Source organism: Hemitrygon akajei, chromosome 7, assembly GCF_048418815.1.
Source record: "Hemitrygon akajei chromosome 7, sHemAka1.3, whole genome shotgun sequence".
NCBI classification, from domain to species: domain Eukaryota; kingdom Metazoa; phylum Chordata; class Chondrichthyes; order Myliobatiformes; family Dasyatidae; genus Hemitrygon; species Hemitrygon akajei.
Window position 1 is genome coordinate 140806997 of NC_133130.1, and position 19474 is coordinate 140826470.

The 19474-nt window shown below is 53.6% G+C and overlaps 1 protein-coding gene across 2 annotated transcripts in view; it reads right to left on the minus strand.

The window, feature by feature from the left end:
• Nucleotides 1-1058: 1058 nt before the first annotated feature.
• Nucleotides 1059-19474, minus strand: part of LOC140730985 (ectonucleoside triphosphate diphosphohydrolase 2-like) — a 38372-nt gene continuing 19956 nt past the window's right edge. For both annotated transcript variants that reach the window (XM_073052130.1, XM_073052131.1), the window contains exons 2-9: nt 19288-19405; nt 18480-18630; nt 14715-14874; nt 13927-14154; nt 9298-9567; nt 8432-8551; nt 7561-7698; nt 1059-5138 (exon numbers count right to left, since the gene is read on the minus strand). In XM_073052130.1, the coding sequence (XP_072908231.1) occupies nt 4932-5138; nt 7561-7698; nt 8432-8551; nt 9298-9567; nt 13927-14154; nt 14715-14874; nt 18480-18630; nt 19288-19405 (1392 nt within the window). In that variant the 3' untranslated portion in view covers nt 1059-4931. The remainder of the gene's footprint in view (nt 5139-7560; nt 7699-8431; nt 8552-9297; nt 9568-13926; nt 14155-14714; nt 14875-18479; nt 18631-19287; nt 19406-19474) is intronic.

Sequence of the window (19474 nt, forward strand, 5' to 3'; positions counted from 1 at the left end):
TCTGTATCAGCAAGACAGAAGAGTTGATTGTGGACTTCAGCAAGGGTAAGACAAGGGAACACAAACAAATTCTCATAGAGGGATCAGAAGTGGAGAGAGTGAGCAATTTCAAGTTCCTGGATGTCAAGATCTCTCAGGACATAACCTGGACGCAACATATTGATGCAGCTACAAAGAAGGCAAGACAGTGGCTATATTTCATTTGGAGTTTGAGGAGATTTGGTTTGTCAACTAAAACACTTGAAAACTTCTACAGATGTACAGTGAAGAGTATTCTGATTGGCTACATCACTGTCTGATATGGGCAGTGGGGTCTACTGTACAAGATCAAAATAAGTTACAGAACCTTGTAAAATTAGTCAGCTCCATCATGGGTACTAGCCCCCGTAGTATCCAAGACATCTCGAAGAAGCAGTGTCCATCATTAAGGACCCTCACTACCCAGGACATGTCCTCTTCTATTGTTATCGTCTGGAAGGAGGTACAGAAGTCTGAAGGCACACACTCAGTGATACAGGAACAGCTTCCCTTCTGTCACCCAATCTCTAAATGGACATTGAATCCATAAACACTACCTCACTACTTTTTTATTGCTTTATTTTGTTCTACTTATTGTAACTTAACTATTGAAGACATATACTGTGCTTATACTGTGCTTATACTGTGCTTATAAAAGACACAGGAAGAAAGGATATGCTCCTGATTGGCTTTATTCCATGAAGGGAAAATTAGGCTTTGAGATTTTTAGGACAGGATTTTTCAGGGGGAACATTTATTTTACTCTATTTTTTAAATTATAAAAATAATTAAAAGGAAACATTTATTCATGGATTGCATTGTTACAGAGTGGTTTGGTTAACTGGGAATGATGTTAATTTATTGGGAATCAAAGGGTAAATGGCTTAGGAGTTTAGACAAGGGTCTTTTGTAAATTAGTAACACTGGAATTACGGTCTACGTCACCCTGTGTACTGTCTAAACCCCCACCAACAGTGGCGTCGTGTAGTGTACTGCTGAGCTAAACTTCTGTGTTCAAAATAAGAGAAGAAACTTAAACGTTTTCAAACTATGAAACTACAGTTTATTTCTGACAGGACTCATAGCACTGACAAACAGTGTCTGATGAGGGGTCTTCTTGGATTCCTGAGATCTGGAATGTTGTGGAATGTGTGTCACAGGAAAGGAGGACAAATCCCTTGCTGTTGCCTGCAGATAGCGTTGGCAGAGAGTGTGGGGTAGGCCGAAGTGTGGGAAGTGGTGGTGGTGGATGAGCAGTTTGGGAAAGTACGAGATTCATCTGGTTGATTGTCCAACATAAGCCCAATGTTGGTGTTTTTGTAGGTCCTCCACCTCTAGATTGGTCACGTCTGTGTCGCTTGGGGTGTGGGGGTGTTGCTCTGGTGTCCGAGTGGCCCTGCGTTGTGGTTTCAGCAACACCTTCAGCTACTGTTTCAACACACAGTCGCTATACTCCACATGAACAAGGCCGTGGGCTGCTACAATAGATGCATTCACAGACCTAGAGAAATAAGGCAGAGCTGGAGAGGCTCATGGCCAAATTACAGGTGATAATGGGAGAAAGAGATGTGGGAGACAGGAGGGGAGAGGATTGTGAGGACATAGTATGCTTGGGATAGGAATAGGAGCTTGCGTTTCTTTACCCAAGTCAGGCAATGGAGTCTCAGAGCCAGATGTGGTTCCTGAATCCTGCCAGTGGGCACTCCTCCTGGAGATCCCTGCTGCCCTGTTCAATGGCAGGGCTGGGCTGTCTGGGTATTGTTTTGCTCAGTTCCTCTGCCTCTGGCTTCAGCGTGGCCATGAGGCAGACTCACTCACTGTGGAGGTGTGAAGCGAGGGCTGCTGGCAGCCAAGATCAGTGGAGGCAGGCTCTGAGGTGAGGTACAGGGCGTGGGCAGAGAAACAGTCAATGGAAGGGAGCGGTGGCAGCTGGGAACATCCGATACATTACAGGAGGGTACCGGGAGGGGAAAAGTGCCCGCAGAGAGGCTTGGGGGTGGGGATGGGAATTGAAGGGGGAATGGGAAATAGAATGGCAGGAATGAGAGTGGAGAAGGGAACGGGAATGCTTTGGAAATGGGAGGGGGTAGAACGGGGGAAGAGAGTAAATGAGAGAGTGTTTGTAGTTATTCTCCAGGATGCAATCAACATTTATCATCTACTTCCAGAACACTGAACAGAGAGCACCTCAACACACGGAAGTGACAGCGGTAAGACACTGTGGCAATGACAGCATATAGGTACGGTGGCGGCTCAGCCGAGCTCTCTGCCCTACCAATACCAGGAGACTGTAAGGAGTATAGGGGAGATCTGTGGGAGGAGAAGAGGGTAAGTCAGAAGACTGGAAGCAGAGGCGTTTGAAGTGGGAGAGTATTGGAACAGAGTAATAGTGGTAGCCATTAGTAGATCTCCGGCTTGGGTTGGCCTTTGCTGTAGTTGACGTCACTGAGTCAGGGGGTTCTTTCAGTTGGACAACGATGGACAGTGAATTTCATCGCATATGCCAGGGCTCCGCGTTCTGCACTTTAACCGTTTCCAGCCAGGTACGTGCTTGGCTTTGTCTATCTTGCAGAGAGTGCAGGCTGAGTTCACGAGGAGCCACGGCCCAGGGACCGGGGTGTTGCCTTGGGGCATCAGTCACTGAAAACCGATTCTGGGAAGCGAAGCCTCACAGGTCTAGGGGGGGCAGATGCCGAGGTGTGAGAGAGGCTCCTCTGACAGGGCAAAGGTGCCGTCAGCTGCCGAACAATGGTTCGCTCCGAATCAAAGGATTGAAAATTCCAACTCCGGAAAACAGAATCCAGGAAATGGTGGGCAGATTTTGAAGAACTCCACAGAGGATTGTATATAGGAAAATCAAGTTGGAAGGGGAAGGCTGGGCTGTGTGTTCCATGTCCTCACTGTGACAGGCTTCCAGTAAGCCCTTAATTTCACTTAATACTCCCGGTATTATCCAGGACATGAATGGCAGCAGACTCCTTTCTTTAGGGTGTGCTGTTGACAAAGGTCTCATTGTCTTTTTTTAAGTAGAAAATTTCTTATGAGCAGTGATTCTCCCTGGTGAACTTGTCAAATTTACTCCTAAACTGAGGTCACTAAAATAGATTACCTTGTCATTCAGATTCACCTGCTATGGACAAACCAGCCACAGTGCCCCTACCTCACAAACGTGCCAATATGACAAAAGTGCTTTATTGGTTTACGAAGCAGTTTGAAACGTGAAAAGGCTGATATAAACATGGTGGGGGGGGGGGGGGGAGGGGCACAAAAGACCGAAGATGCTGGAATCAACAATCTGCTGGAGGAACTCAGTGCCCCGGCAGTGTGATGCCGTTACAGCACTGGGGCCAATTCAGCTGCTGTCTGTACGAAGCTTGTGCTTTCTCCCCATGACTGTGTGGGTTTCCTCCGGGTGCTCTGGTTCCCCCCCCCCCCCCCCCCCCAGATTTCAGGTTAGCTGATTAATCGGTCACGTAGGTGTAATTGGGCAGCACAGGCCAGGAGCCGGGAGCTCCTGTTACCGAGTGGTATCTCTAAATAATTTTTTTTAAAGCAGCATCTGTGGGAGGAAAGGAACTGTTGATGTTTCAATCGAGACCCTGCCCCAGGACTGGGTTTCCCACTCAGACCTAAAGCAGGGCTTCAATCCATAAAGTTGACAATTCCTTCCCCACCCACAAGCGTTGCTTGACACTCTGAGTTCCTTCAGCAATTTGTTGATACAGATGCAGATATTTCAGGGCCACAGAACTATCTGAGCTCCCACCCTAGTGTTATGAGGACCTCTCACCGTGGGCCCAAGGCTTGGGATGGGAACACTACGCCCCAGTGACAGAGTCGTGGCGGTGAGGGAGACCAGCGAGAGCTTTAAACCCAACCGGACGGTCCAAGGGAGGGCGGCCACAGGTGCCGCTCCGAGCTGCTGTCACTAAACATGGGAACCTGTGAACCAGGGTGTTTTCCGGCCAATCAGGCACCCCTGTACAACCCTCCCCACCGTTCCGTGTCTCCACACTGACTCTGGGGACTGAGGCCGCTGGCCAACCCTGTCCCCACTCTGGTGCAGCTGAGCCCAGCGTCTCTCCTGGGTCAGGGGCCGACGTCCACCCCAAGCTCACGAACGGCCTGTCCCACCACAAGCGTGAAGGTGAGGCCGAGGGAGATAGTGACTTGGAGCGAGGATGTGAACTGGCGACAGGGTTGGAGGCGTGGATCACCGTGGAGATGCAGTGACCCTGTTCCGGGAGCACCTTCCAAAGACCACAGCTATGGGCGCCACTGACCCCCGGCTCACTGACGCTGGCAGCGGGAGGCGGCCAGGAGAGAGCTCCTGAGCGACACTCCAAGCTGCTGGGTTGGGAATGAGGTTAACCAGTGGATGGATAGGGGTGACGGTGTCAGAGTAAACGCAGTCAGTGGGCGGCAAGGAGTGACATCCGCCGAGTGGGTCTGAGCAGCGCAAGGAGGGCGCGGAACTGAGCTCTGCGGATCTCACTGAACGCTGTTAACTCGACTCTGAGCCCCACCAACAGAGCAGGGGGAAGCGAGGTAGTTACTGGAAATGAATGCTCACTTATGTGACAAACCATTAGGTTAGGGTACAGAGGAGCGGGGTCGGAGGGCCAGGAGGGAGAAGCAAGGGTCAGGGTGGTCGGATGATCAGCTGGAGTCGGTGGGGTCACTGGGTGAAGGGGAGAGGTCCAGTGTCATTGGAAATGGAGGTGGCGTGAGAAGAACTGAGTCAGTGGGAATGGGGTTCACGGCAGCATCTGGGTGAGTGAGGGAAGGTAGCTCCCATGGTTAGCAGGAGGCATGGGATGAAACACTACACTTCCCTAGCCCAAGTGGAGGTGCCAGTGTGGCACGACCGGGCAGGGACACCACTCGGGGATACATCGGTGGTCCTCCATACGCTACAACACCCCTGACTCATTCTTCATCGAATGGGAGAACAAGATAAAGACCAGGGCTCCTGCCACAATCACCAGGATGAAGATCACGATGATGACCCACCAGGCGCCAACCAGCTGCACCTTGTGGTTTACGGGATCATCAGCTGGAATCATGTTGGTGAGGTTCAGCATGTATCCCAGAGCCCAGCCGATGGACGAACCCTCCACCTGCAACAGACAACACAAGGCTGGAACGGTGTCACAGAGAGGGGGGGCGGGCGTGGGCCGGCAGGGGCCATCGTCGAGCCGAACGGGAAGAGGTGAGCCGTAAGAGAGAATCGAGAGGAAAAGTGAGCAAGAGGTGGGAAAAAGAGAAAGAGAATATAAATGGGGAGAGAATGAGGAAGAAAGTGATTGTTATATGGTTATATGGTTAAAGATGGGGGGGTTGGAGAGTGAGATGGAGGAGTGTGATAGACTCACGGAGAATGTGGGATGGGAAGAGACAGGGATGGGGAAAAGGAGAGGAGCTGCAGATGGAGTATATTATTAATGCAATGAGGTTGCCATCGCCAGAACCAGTGGCAAGTTTCCTGCAGGATTGATGGTCAGTGTGAACAAGGTGCGCTGAAGGACATGTTCAGTGCTTTGCGACTCTGTGAATCCTGAAGTGTACTGGCCTTGCACACACACAGTTCCTTGCTGAAACGCCCTGAGCTCTGTGCCTGGACGGCAGCTGCTGAAAGACTTTACTTTCCCTATGCTCATTCTACCAGTGACCCACACACCTGGCTGATTCAGAATCAGGACAAGCTCCTCCAATGGCCAGCGTGAAGCTTGCTGTTGGCTTTGAATAGTTTTTGTACATGGGCACACTCATCGACAGACCAGCACGGTTCCTCAGGTCGATGCCTTGAACGGGGAGTTCGTCGTACGAGGAGGGACGAAGCGGCCCCTGTGTAGAATCTCGAGAATTTTAAAAGAATATGAGATGACCTCATCGAAACATGCAAAATGCTAGAGAAGCTTGTCTGGCTGGGATGTTCAAAACTGGGAGTCAGAAGCTCTATGTAAAGGTCAGACACTCAGGACACAGTCATACACCATGGACAAGAGCCTTTGGCTCAACTCGAGCATGCCAATCTAAGCTGAGCTGGTCCTAGTCGTCTGCATGTGGCTATATCCCTCCAAATCTTTTTATCCGTGTCCCCGGCAAGCATGTTACCTGCCTCAGCCACTTCCTGTGGCAGCTTATTCCACAAACGGACACACCTCTGAAAGAGTTGTTCCTTAGGTCCCTTTTAGATCCTTCTCCTCTCACCGTTTACCGATGCTGTCTTGCTTTTGATTCCACGTGATAAAGACTGTATGCATCACCCTGTCTATGCACCTCATGATCTTATACATCTCTACAAGACCACTCCTTAATCTCCTGTGCTCCAAGGAATTAAGTCCTAGCCTGTCCAAACTGTCCCTATAACTCATACCCTTGAATCATTGCAACGTACTTGTAATTCTTCGCATTCTTTCCAGCTTAGTAACATCTTCCCTGTAACTGGGTAACCAGAACTGTACACAGTTCTCCAGGTACTGCCTCACTGATATCTTGTACAACTGTGACATAATGTTCCAACTCCTAGACTCATGACCAGACTGAAGGTCAGCATGCCAAGCACGTGCTTCACCACCCCGTCTACCGGTGATACCACTTTCAGGGAACCACGTACTTGTACTACAAGGTTGCTCAGTTCTACAGCACTCCCTGAGGCCTAACTATTCATTGTGAAAGTTCAACCCTAGTTTGACCTCCCAAATTACATCTCGCACGTATCCGAAATGAATGCTGTTGGCCATTCCACAAGACGAAATGTCTTCACCCAGGGAGAGGTGAGTGGCACTCTCTCCCCAGAGGGCAGTGGAGGCTCAGTCATGAGTGTATTTAGGAGGTGCACGGCAATACAGGGGTTACTGCAGGAAATTGGTACCGGAGGGTAAGGATCAACCGAATAGTGCAGTGGCATGAAGGGCCGAATGGCTGCATTCGGCTTCTGTTTGTTAAAGAAAGCACCGCCGTCTTGTGGAATCCCAGTGGCCTGTAACTGACCAACAAGTTGCCGATGGGGAGAGGTGGGTGTGACCCGGCCCCCAGCTGCCCCCTGAAACTGACAGGCACTGCAGCAGTTACCAGAGACCAGGGCAACCTGCAGTCACACATGGCACTGGTGACACTGCAACGTGACGTTCAGAGATGGAGAGGGGGAGAGAGATGGGAGGGGGGAGAGAGAGAAGGGAGGGGGACAGAGAGATGGGGGGAAAGAGATGGGAGGGGGAGAGAGAGATGGGAGGGGGAGAGAGATGGGAGGGGTGAGAAGGAGAGAGGGGGAGGGAGAGAGGGGGAGAGGGAAGGGGAGAGAGAGATGGACGAACACCTGGATAAGAAGAGAAGAGTGTGTGAGACTGAGGCAGATAGAGAGCTGAGAGGGCTGGAGAATGAATTAAAGAGAAGCCAATAAGAAAGTGAGGGCTGGAACAGCTCTTGGACTGTGGGGAAAAGGAAGACAAAGAAAGGAACAGGCAAAGGAGAGACTCACTCAGAGAGGAGGAGGTGGGAAGATGGGGAGAAGTTTCGCAGTAAGAGGTCACACTCAACCTTTTTCTGGAATGCAATGTTGCTGAACGTCTGTTTGTCGAACTTGTAGCCGAGGGTTATCAGGCTGTAGATATAATAGGACATGGTGCAATAACCTGCCAGCCACTTCTCTTCAATCCCAGTTGCCTTCTCCTTCAGCTGTATGAGAAAGAAACAAAGTCAGGCCCAGTACTCCTCCTATAAAAAATACTGGACATCAGGTCATTAAAACACTGTGACGGACAGGGAGGGGGTGGTTTAGTGAACCTGGATCTCATCTCTGTCTCCTTAAACCATTCGATTGCAATGCAATACCCCCAATTATAGGCGAGGGGTGAGAATGGAGAGGAAACAGCGACAGGTGATCAGGTACAGTAAGGGGGAGACATGGAGGGGAGAATAGAGAGAGGATAAGCGGAAGAGAGTTGGAAGCAAAGAGAGAGGGTTTGCGGCACAAGAGGGGATACAAGGGGAGAGGAAATAAATAGAGCGTGGTGAACTGGGATGGACAGGGAATGAAAGAGGAACAAAGAAAGAAATGGGGAGAAAGGAGAATGGGATATTAAGGAGTGGGAGAATAGGGAATGAAGGGTGGTGAGGAAATCAGGAAAAGCAGGATGAGAAAAAAGTGTATTCGATATAGTTGGGAAAGAGTGTGGAGATGGGGAATCCAGCAGCAAGAGGGAAGGCTTGGGGACAAAACGGGAAAAATGTTTGGAGATAGGGGTTGTTGGTGGAAGAGGAAGAAGTCCTCACTCAGGAGGGGTGCTAGATAAAGGGGTGATTATGAGACAGGATTAATGAGGGAGAGGGAGTTTCTGGGAGATCGGATGCTATTTGGGAAGTGAGTATGATCCCATGTATTCTCCCATGATGGGAATAGTTGAGTTACCGTTTTGAAGTTCATTTTGCAGAGAGTATCGGCTGCCTTCTTCAGCTCATCTGGGGACTTCACGCTCTTTTCTAAAGTAGTCTCCAGGAAGTTGAAAGTGTGATAGAAAGCTGCAAATGCCTAGGCACAGAGAAGATTTGGTCAAAGTTAATCAGTGGGTCAGCCTGAAAAAGAGGAGAGCAAAGAAAAAGAAGATTGCTCTCAAGTTTCAGCGGGAATCGCACCCAACTCTCCTAACCTGTCACAGATCTCAGATCCCAGACTCGGGCAGAAAACCAGAACTGAACATCACCTGGAGCAGCAGAGACGGACTGCGGAAAGGGGGAGTTTGCTGGAGTTGGGATTTCCAGCTTCACTTGGAGATTTTCTGCAGGTGGTGTCTTGTGACCCTCCTGCCAGTGTTGGGGCTGGAAACATCGACTCCTGTGAGAATGGGTCCTGTCTGAGACTGCTCCTGGCAACTGGAGGGGTCTGAAATGTATCCCTGCTGGTTGAACATGGAGGGAGAGAGCGAAAACAGGGAACTACCGACCTGCTGGCCTGACATTAGTGGTAGGGAATTTGCTGGGATCTATAATAATGGATGTCAGAACAACATCTTGGAGAATAATGGGACTGAAGATCACAAGAATCAGAAAGTCCCAAGAAGGGATGGGGTTGGGAATCTGCTAGGTGGATGATTCATGAACATCAACATGGAGGAATGAGAGGGAGAGGCGAGTAGGGCGGGCAAGAAGGAGCAATAGATGCCATACATTTGGGCTGAGTATGGTCCCTTTGTCCCAGGCTGGGGTAATCCCAAGGTCTCAGTCGGGCTCCCTCCCCCGTGGGCCAATCATCGCCGAAGGGAACCCTCAACAACTCACCAGGAAGTTCCCAGTCACGGGTGGCTGGTAGACGTTGTTAAAGGCACAGACGTCATGGTCACATGAGGTGAAATTGAAGATGGATTTGACCAGTTGCTGGCAATCTCCTGGGTTGGAGGAGCCACTGAAGGTGATGTTGGTTGTGGGGGAGTAACTCGGGGGTTCATCATCCTCAGTGCAGGGGCTCTTGTAGAGGTATTTCAGGGGGAAGGTAACGTTGTAGCCCGCGGGCAGACAGGGGTTGACCACATCACTGCTGGAACCATGGGTCTGCAGAAGGCACAAGTGGATTAGAGATCCCGACACCTCCCTCTTCCACCCCATCTTCACCCTCCCCCTTCCACCCCATCTTCACCCTCCCCCTTCCACCCCATTCTCACCCTCCCCTTCCACTCCATCCTCACCGTCCCCTTTCCACCCTGTCCTCACCCTCTCCCTTCCACCCTGTCCTCACCCTCCCCTTCCACCCCATCCTCACCGTCCCCTTTCCACTCCATCCTCACCGTCCCCTTTCCACCCTGTCCTCACCGTCCCCTTTCCACCCCATCCTCACCGTCCCCTTTCCACCCCATCCTCACCGTCCCCTTTCCACCCCATCCTCACCCTCCCCCTTCCACCCCATCCTCACCGTCCCCTTTCCACCCCATCCTCACCCTCCCCCTTCCACCCCATCCTCACCCTCCCCCTTCCACCCCATCCTCACCCTCCCCCTTCCACCCCATCCTCACCCTCCCCCTTTCCACCCCATCCTCACCCTCCCCCTTCCACCCCATCCTCACCGTCCCCTTTCCACCCTGTCCTCACCCTCCCCCTTCCACCCCATCCTCACCGTCCCCTTTCCACCCCATCCTCACCCTCTCCCTTCCACTCCATCCTCACCGTCCCCTTTCCACCCTGTCCTCACCGTCCCCTTTCCACCCTGTCACCCTCTCCCTTCCACCCTGTCCTCACCCTCCCCCTTCCACTCCATCCTCACCCTCCCCTTTCCACCCCATCCTCACCGTCCCCTTTCCACCCCATCCTCACCGTCCCCTTTCCACCCCATCCTCACCGTCCCCTTTCCACCCTGTCCTCACCCTCCCCCTTCCACCCCATCCTCACCGTCCCCTTTCCACCCTGTCCTCACCGTCCCCTTTCCACCCCATCCTCACCGTCCCCTTTCCACCCTGTCCTCACCGTCCCCTTTCCACCCCATCCTCACCGTCCCCTTTCCACCCTGTCCTCACCGTCCCCTTTCCACCCCATCCTCACCCTCTCCCTTCCACTCCATCCTCACCGTCCCCTTTCCACCCTGTCCTCACCGTCCCCTTTCCACCCCATCCTCACCGTCCCCTTTCCACTCCATCCTCACCGTCCCCTTTCCACCCTGTCCTCACCCTCTCCCTTCCACCCTGTCCTCACCCTCCCCTTCCACCCCATCCTCACCGTCCCCTTTCCACTCCATCCTCACCGTCCCCTTTCCACCCTGTCCTCACCGTCCCCTTTCCACCCCATCCTCACCGTCCCCTTTCCACCCCATCCTCACCCTCCCCCTTCCACCCCATCCTCACCGTCCCCTTTCCACCCTGTCCTCACCCTCCCCCTTCCACCCCATCCTCACCGTCCCCTTTCCACCCCATCCTCACCCTCTCCCTTCCACTCCATCCTCACCGTCCCCTTTCCACCCTGTCCTCACCGTCCCCTTTCCACCCCGTCCTCACCGTCCCCTTTCCACCCTGTCCTCACCGTCCCCTTTCCACCCCATCCTCACCGTCCCCTTTCCACCCCGTCCTCACCGTCCCCTTTCCACCCCGTCCTCACCGTCCCCTTTCCACCCCATCCTCACCCTCCCCCTTCCACTCCGTCCTCACCGTCCCCTTTCCACCCTGTCCTCACCGTCCCCTTTCCACCCCGTCCTCACCGTCCCCTTTCCACCCTGTCCTCACCGTCCCCTTTCCACCCCATCCTCACCGTCCCCTTTCCACCCTATCCTCACCGTCCCCTTTCCACCCCATCCTCACCGTCCCCTTTCCACCCTGTCCTCACCGTCCCCTTTCCACCCTGTCCTCACCCTCTCCCTTCCACCCTGTCCTCACCCTCCCCCTTCCACCCCATCCGCACCCTCCCCCTTCCACTCCATCCTCACCCTCCCCTTTCCACCCCATCCTCACCGTCCCCTTTCCACCCCATCCTCACCGTCCCCTTTCCACCCTATCCTCACCGTCCCCTTTCCACCCCGTCCTCACCGTCCCCTTTCCACCCTGTCCTCACCGTCCCCTTTCCACCCTGTCCTCACCCTCCCCCTTCCACTCCATCCTCAACGTCCCCTTTCCACCCTATCCTCACCGTCCCCTTTCCACCCCATCCTCACCGTCCCCTTTCCACCCCATCCTCACCGTCCCCTTTCCACCCCATCCGCACCCTCCCCCTTCCACTCCATCCTCACCGTCCCCTTTCCACCCTGTCCTCACCCTCCCCCTTCCACTCCATCCTCACCGTCCCTTCCACCCTGTCCTCACCCTCCCCCTTCCACTCCATCCTCACCGTCCCCTTTCCACCCCATCCTCACCGTCCCCTTTCCACCCTGTCCTCACCGTCCCCTTTCCACCCTGTCCTCACCCTCTCCCTTCCACCCCATCCTCACCGTCCCCTTTCCACCCCATCCGCACCCTCCCCCTTCCACTCCATCCTCACCGTCCCCTTTCCACCCTATCCTCACCGTCCCCTTTCCACCCCATCCTCACCGTCCCCTTTCCACCCTGTCCTCACCGTCCCCTTTCCACCCCATCCTCACCCTCCCCCTTCCACCCCATCCTCACCGTCCCCTTTCCACCCTGTCCTCACCCTCCCCCTTCCACCCCATCCTCACCGTCCCCTTTCCACCCCATCCTCACCCTCTCCCTTCCACTCCATCCTCACCGTCCCCTTTCCACCCTGTCCTCACCGTCCCCTTTCCACCCTGTCACCCTCTCCCTTCCACCCTGTCCTCACCCTCCCCCTTCCACTCCATCCTCACCCTCCCCTTTCCACCCCATCCTCACCGTCCCCTTTCCACCCCATCCTCACCGTCCCCTTTCCACCCCATCCTCACCGTCCCCTTTCCACCCTGTCCTCACCCTCCCCCTTCCACCCCATCCTCACCGTCCCCTTTCCACCCTGTCCTCACCGTCCCCTTTCCACCCCATCCTCACCGTCCCCTTTCCACCCTGTCCTCACCGTCCCCTTTCCACCCCATCCTCACCGTCCCCTTTCCACCCTGTCCTCACCGTCCCCTTTCCACCCCATCCTCACCCTCTCCCTTCCACTCCATCCTCACCGTCCCCTTTCCACCCTGTCCTCACCGTCCCCTTTCCACCCCATCCTCACCGTCCCCTTTCCACTCCATCCTCACCGTCCCCTTTCCACCCTGTCCTCACCCTCTCCCTTCCACCCTGTCCTCACCCTCCCCTTCCACCCCATCCTCACCGTCCCCTTTCCACTCCATCCTCACCGTCCCCTTTCCACCCTGTCCTCACCGTCCCCTTTCCACCCCATCCTCACCGTCCCCTTTCCACCCCATCCTCACCCTCCCCCTTCCACCCCATCCTCACCGTCCCCTTTCCACCCTGTCCTCACCCTCCCCCTTCCACCCCATCCTCACCGTCCCCTTTCCACCCCATCCTCACCCTCTCCCTTCCACTCCATCCTCACCGTCCCCTTTCCACCCTGTCCTCACCGTCCCCTTTCCACCCCGTCCTCACCGTCCCCTTTCCACCCTGTCCTCACCGTCCCCTTTCCACCCCATCCTCACCGTCCCCTTTCCACCCCGTCCTCACCGTCCCCTTTCCACCCCGTCCTCACCGTCCCCTTTCCACCCCATCCTCACCCTCCCCCTTCCACTCCGTCCTCACCCTCCCCTTTCCACCCCATCCGCACCCTCCCCCTTCCACCCCATCCTCACCCTCCCCTTTCCACCCCATCCTCACCCTTTCCCTTCCACCCTGTCCTCACCCTCCCCCTTCCACTCCATCCTCACCGTCCCCTTTCCACCCCATCCGCACCCTCCCCCTTCCACTCCATCCTCACCGTCCCCTTTCCACCCCATCCTCACCGTCCCCTTTCCACCCCATCCTCACCCTCCCCCTTCCACTCCATCCTCACCGTCCCCTTTCCACCCTATCCTCACCGTCCCCTTTCCACCCCATCCTCACCGTCCCCTTTCCACCCTGTCCGCACCCTCCCCCTTCCACTCCATCCTCACCCTCCCCTTTCCACCCCATCCTCACCGTCCCCTTTCCACCCCATCCTCACCGTCCCCTTTCCACCCCATCCTCACCCTCCCATTCCACCCTGTCCTCACCCTCCCATTCCACCCCGTCCTCACCTTTCCCTTCCACCCCGTCCTCACCCTCCCTCACCCCATCCAGAATGCTATCCCTACTATTCCTCCCACACTCCATCCCCTCACCCCTCAACTCTCTCCTCTCACTGCCCCTCTGCTCTCACCCCATTTACATCACCCCTCAACCCTGTCCAACCCTCCCCCCTCACTCCAACCCCATCACACAACACACCCACCGCTTTCCCAACCACCCAACTCCTCGTGCCCTCCCACCTCCAATTTTCCCACCCCTACACCCCCCCCCCCCCCCAACCGTAGTGAGCACTTACTGCCAAGATCTTGGCGCGGACTTTACGGATGACCTGGTCTTTGCCGTAGCAGAGGTAGCTGTGTGTGTACACGCTGTACTTGTGGCCGTACAGCTGCAGCTCCACCTTATTCTCCGGCACCCGCACCGGCTCTTCCGGCACAAAAGTTATCTGCGTCGACGCCCCGCCGAGGTCCATGGCACCCACCGTGCGTCGGCTGGGGTTGATCCACCGGCCCACCCAGCCATACTGGAACAGGGGTCAGAGTCACCCAGGATGCTCCCTGATGCCCTCCCCCGCCCCGCCCCCCACTGCCCAGCCCTCCCCATCCCCTACCTACTCCGCACAGGAAGAGCTGGGGTGTGCCGAAACCTTCGGACCATCCCTCCCCACCACACCCTGATGCTGTGCTTCCATATCCCCGTCCCTTCCACCCTGTCTCCTCCCTCGCACTGCCCCCTCCCCATCATTCCTCAAGGGGGAACACCTTTCAGGTAGGCTTGGGAGGTCCACTCTGATTGGAGGCTCAGACATTGGGGTCATTGGTAGTCCACGACTGTTGATTGGACTTTGGGGGTGGGGTCTGTGACTGCTGATCGGACTGCGATTATCTGTTAATGTTAATTGGACTGTGTGGTGGGGTTTGTCTATGCCCTTTGAACAGACTACAGGGTCCATGACAGCTGAGCGGACTGTGGGGGTCCACCATGGAGAGCCACTTGTCAGTTGACTCATTGTTTTCAGAGGGAATGTCCTGTGGGGTCAGGGGTCTCGTCTATCCCCAGGTTTTCTTCACTCCAGCCTCTCACCTTTATGAAGTTCTCCATCAGGTAGTTGGCCGTGACCCAGCCGAACACCCCCTCCTCATTCCCGGACAGGATCTTGGCCCCTCGGTAGCTGAAGCTGTAGGACCTCAGGGTGCTGTTGATTGCCGCGAAGACTTTCTGGGTTGCTTCTGGATCAGTCAGGCTGCAGACGCACAGGGGGGAGAGGGGCTCAGTACCCAAGTGCCCTAGCGTGGGCTGGTGCAGGATTGGGGACTGCCAGGATTGGAGGGGGTGGCAGGAACCTACTGGCAGCCCAACCAGACACCAGTTTTACCTTCATAATACTTGAGACTGGAGCCTCATGAATCAGTTCTCATCAAGTTCACCTGATAGAAGTTTATAAGATTATGAGAGACATGAATAGTGTAGACAGCCAGTATCTTTTCCCCGGGGTAAAATGTCTAGTTATAGTCAATCCCTCACCATCGAAGAGTTGCAGCAGTGTGTACCATCTACAAGATGCACTGCAACAACGCAGCTCCTTCCAGACCCACGACCACAACCATCTAGAAGGACAAGAACAGCAGATACCTGGGAACACCACCACTTGGAAATCCCCCTCCAAGTCACCCACCATCCTGACTTGGAAACATATCGCCGTTCCTTCACTGTTGCTGGGTCAAAATCATGCAGTTCCCTCCCTAACAGCACTGTGGGTGTGCCCACACCCCAGGGAACGCAGCGGTTCCAGAAGGCAGCTTCTCAAGGGCAACTAGGGATGGGCAATAAATGCTGGCTTAGCTGGTGACATCCACAGCCCATAAAAATGAAGAAATAAAATAAATAAATAACTAAATAAATAAATAGAGGGCATGCATTAAGGTGAGAGGGAGCAAATTCAAATGAAATGTGTAGAGTGAGCCTTTTTTTAATTTACAGAGAGTGGTGGGTGCGTGGAATATGCTCCGGGGTGGTGGTAGAGGTAAATATGATAGAGGCATTTAAGAAGCTTTTGGATAGGTACAGGGATATGCAGAGAATGGAGAGATACGGATATTGTGGAGGCAGGGAAGATTAGCTTAGGTGTCTACTAACTTGTTGAGTTAGTTCAGCACATCATGGGCTGGCAGGCCTGCTCCTGATCTGTACTGTTCTGTGTTCCCATCGCTTCACTCACGTTTCCTGGGTTAGGACATCACCACTATTTCAAGTACACACAATTCCAACCCCACATCCTGTGGTTGACTGGATTGGGGCAACGTACACCACTTCTGGCAGCATTGACCCGGCTAGGTCATGCGTGCTCTGATTATTCGCACCTCGGTTGCAATCTCTGTCCCACGTATCCATGGCCTTACTGCACCGCCCACTCACCGGACATTGACCCGTGTCACAGAGCTAATGCAAGCCAAGCAAGAGCAAATCTCCTTGCTTCACCATCAATCAACCTCTGTGTCTCTCCCTGATCATTTCTCTCCGAACATCCACTTCCTCTCTCTCCTTTTTTTTCTCCCCTCTTTCTCCCTTCCTACCTCGTCCACTCTTTTAAACCTCTATTTCTGTCCTCCTATCTTTCTCATTTCTCCTCTTTCACAGACTTTCCCTTTGACCTTTCACTTCCCCTATTTCCCTCTCCTGTCCTGCCTGAACATACAAACACATGAATTAGCCCCCTCGGCCTCTCAAACCTGCTCTGCTATCAAGCGTCATCATGGCTGGTCTGATCGATACACCCCTCTGCATTCTGGTCGACCCTTCCACCCTCCCCATCATTCCTCCCTCATTTCTTATCAAGAGTTCCCTCTCTGCCTTCAAACTTTCAGAGTTTCGGCTTCCACCAACTGCTCTGGAAGAAGCGAATGTGCAGACTGAGGCGTAAAAGACGAAAGATGAGGCAGAGGTCCAGGTGAACTACTGCTGATGGTGCAGTACTGATCAGGCTTTGTTGAATCTTGCATGGCAAATGGACTCTGGACATTTCTGTTTATTGTTCCACTAAGATCAACAATATATATGGACGTCTTGGACACTGGTCATGAAAGATCCTGAACATTGGTCTGGTTTAGTACCGTGCCATGATGTATAATAACTACAAAATAAAAGATAAACTCGACAATTGTAAAAAAAAACATGCTCTGTGTGTAATGGCTTTGAGTCTCTTCCTTCTGACCCTTGGTCTTCACAAAACTGGATTCAGCCCCATTGTCCCTCAGTGAGGGAGCTCTGACCCACTGCTCTCCACCCACAGACCAAAGAATGATCCTGGTTACATGGGTATTTAGAGATCCTGAAAACAGTGTCGGTAAAATGACGATAAAGTTCCCATGGGGTTGTAAAAAGAGATCTAACTGACTAATGTCCTTTAGGAAGGAATCTTTTGCTGTTTGAAGCAAGTGTGACTCATTCCGCACTAATGTGCCTAGTGAAAGGTCTGGCAGTTTCCAACGGCTCCGCAGAGCTAACCGCAGAGGGTTCTCGCGGTGGAGAGGTCACAAGCCAGGTGCTGGTTGAGAAGGAAGAAATAAAGTGAAGGATTGAATCCCGGAGGGATATACTGTGCGGAATCTTGTCCACAGAATAAACAAGTTCTGGGCAATGTTCCGGGGATTGTTGGGTATTAATGGAGTTTTGAGGATGATGTCCACATCCATTTCTCTGTAACATCTGGCTGGATGAATGAAGGGCACATTCACCAATGTCCAGAGAATGCAACACTTTGTTGATTGGTGGAAAGAGGATGCAAATGTTTGGAATTAGAAAATTAAATGGATTACTTTGTTCTGCTGAGTGAACTAATGTAAACAGGCACCTCAGGCTTGGGCAACGTCCACTCTGTCCCACACGGGGACTCCAAGATGCTTCCTGTGTGCTGGAGAGCCTCACAGGCAGGAAGTTCCTCTGTGAAGGAACTCGAGGATGACTGTGATTTTGTCATTGGTGACAGGATTCCAGGAGGGCAAATTCTATGGAGGATGGAAAGTTCAGTATATCACCAAAAGGGCTCTGGATCATTCTGGAGGAGGAGGGAAGGTGAAGGCATATGGGGAGGGAGGAGGAGAAGTGGGAGGTGAAGGGGAAGGGGGCCAGCCAGCTAAAATGAGCTCAGCAACAGGAAGCAAAGATGCCAGTGTTTTGTAACTAGAGTACTGGTGCTAGTGGGGTTCCACAAGGTTTTGGCATGGTTTTTGCAACATACGCAAGTAATTATGAATTCCTTGCAATCACACAATAAAGAAGCTTACAAGTGATACAATCATCAGTGTTGTGATTGGTAGGGGAAAACTTTACACGACAGGAAAATAATGATCGCCTGGGCGGAAAAATGGAACCGTGTCCAGAGAAATGCGCAGTGATGGCTCTGGATAGGTGCAGTAAGGGAAGGGAAATGGAGGACACCGAGAGAGGTGGAGGAACATCTCTGAGGGGATTGAGGGGTGGCTCTGGGAATAGGACAGTCTTGGGGTGTTTAGGTTGCAGGAGTACCTCTGTGTAGCCTCGGCTGCTCAACGTGTGGACATCCACAGACTTCTGAAGGTAGCAGGATAGGTCAATGAGGGTCAGACACCACAGTGAATCACTTTGATGTAAGGAGCAGAGGGGGCTCTGGAAGGGGGTGGGCTGGGGATGCTTTAGGGTGGAGGGGGGAGGGGAGAGGGGGACAGTAAGTCAGCCAGGGACACAATAAAGAAGTCCGCAAGCTCTTGGCGGTAATGGACAGGAGGGTCCTGGGACGTTTAGGCTGCAGAGGGTCAAGGGCACCACCTGAGAGAGAATATGCAAATGGTGGAGAGCCTGGATGGTACTTACTTCAGCAAGCGCATGCCAGCTGTTGCCCCGAGGTAGAGGGGGGTCTCGGCGTGCCTTTCAGAGGGGATGTTTTTCAGAGCCTGGTCAAGGCAGGCCTTCAGGCTGCTCCCGGCTTTTGCTGGTTGTTCTGCATAGCTGGAGATTCCTGAACCTGTGGTCGACAGAGATCCAGTCAGTGCAGTGGGCATCTGTTCATCCCCTCCCCACGTTCCCCTCTATCCTCTCCACCCCACACTGAGTACTTTGCCAAAATTGGTAAAATCCCAGCTATTTGACTGCAGAAGGCTGACGAGCTGTACTGACGAGTGGTGATTTTCCCCATTTCAGTGCAGAGTCTCCACACACATCTCCCAATCCCAGTCCTCCCATCACCGCTCTGCTCCAACTCACCCGGGATACTTCTTCGCTCTCCAGGGCCTCGCCCCATCTACTCTGTCACATGAACCTCAGACCAGGTTCACCCCCTCCGTCCTGCCTCTCACTCCCAGCTCCTTCCATTAGCTTCTGATCTCTGCTCCCAGCTGCTTGTACTCCTTCTGCTCTGCCCCTCAGCAGCTGGTCCTGTCCTGGTCCGGTTGGCCTGGGCTGGTGGACAGTGGGTGCACGGAGGGGCTCGATGCTGGGGCTGGAAACAGGTCCAGGCCCTGGGTCTGGTCTGTAGGTTCTGTGGAGCCTGGGGTCAGAGGTTGGAGTTCAGCTGTTGGTATCACATTAGGACTTGAGGATTGGTCTTCAGTCTCGGGGTTTGGGTTCATTAGCCTAGAGTTTTACGTTAGAGAAATCGGAGTTCAGTCTGGTCAAACTTTACCTCTGACCTGGCAGCTGCTTTCTTCGCTCACGACCCCGGTGTTGTTCTCTTTCCCAGACAGCCATTTGTAGATGAAAAGGGTTGTGCGCGAGGAGCCGGCGTCGATCACAATCCCGTACTGTCCGAAGAGAAACAAGAAGTCATCTTAAAAAACACTGTAAAGATCAGCCCCATAGCTGAGCAGGGG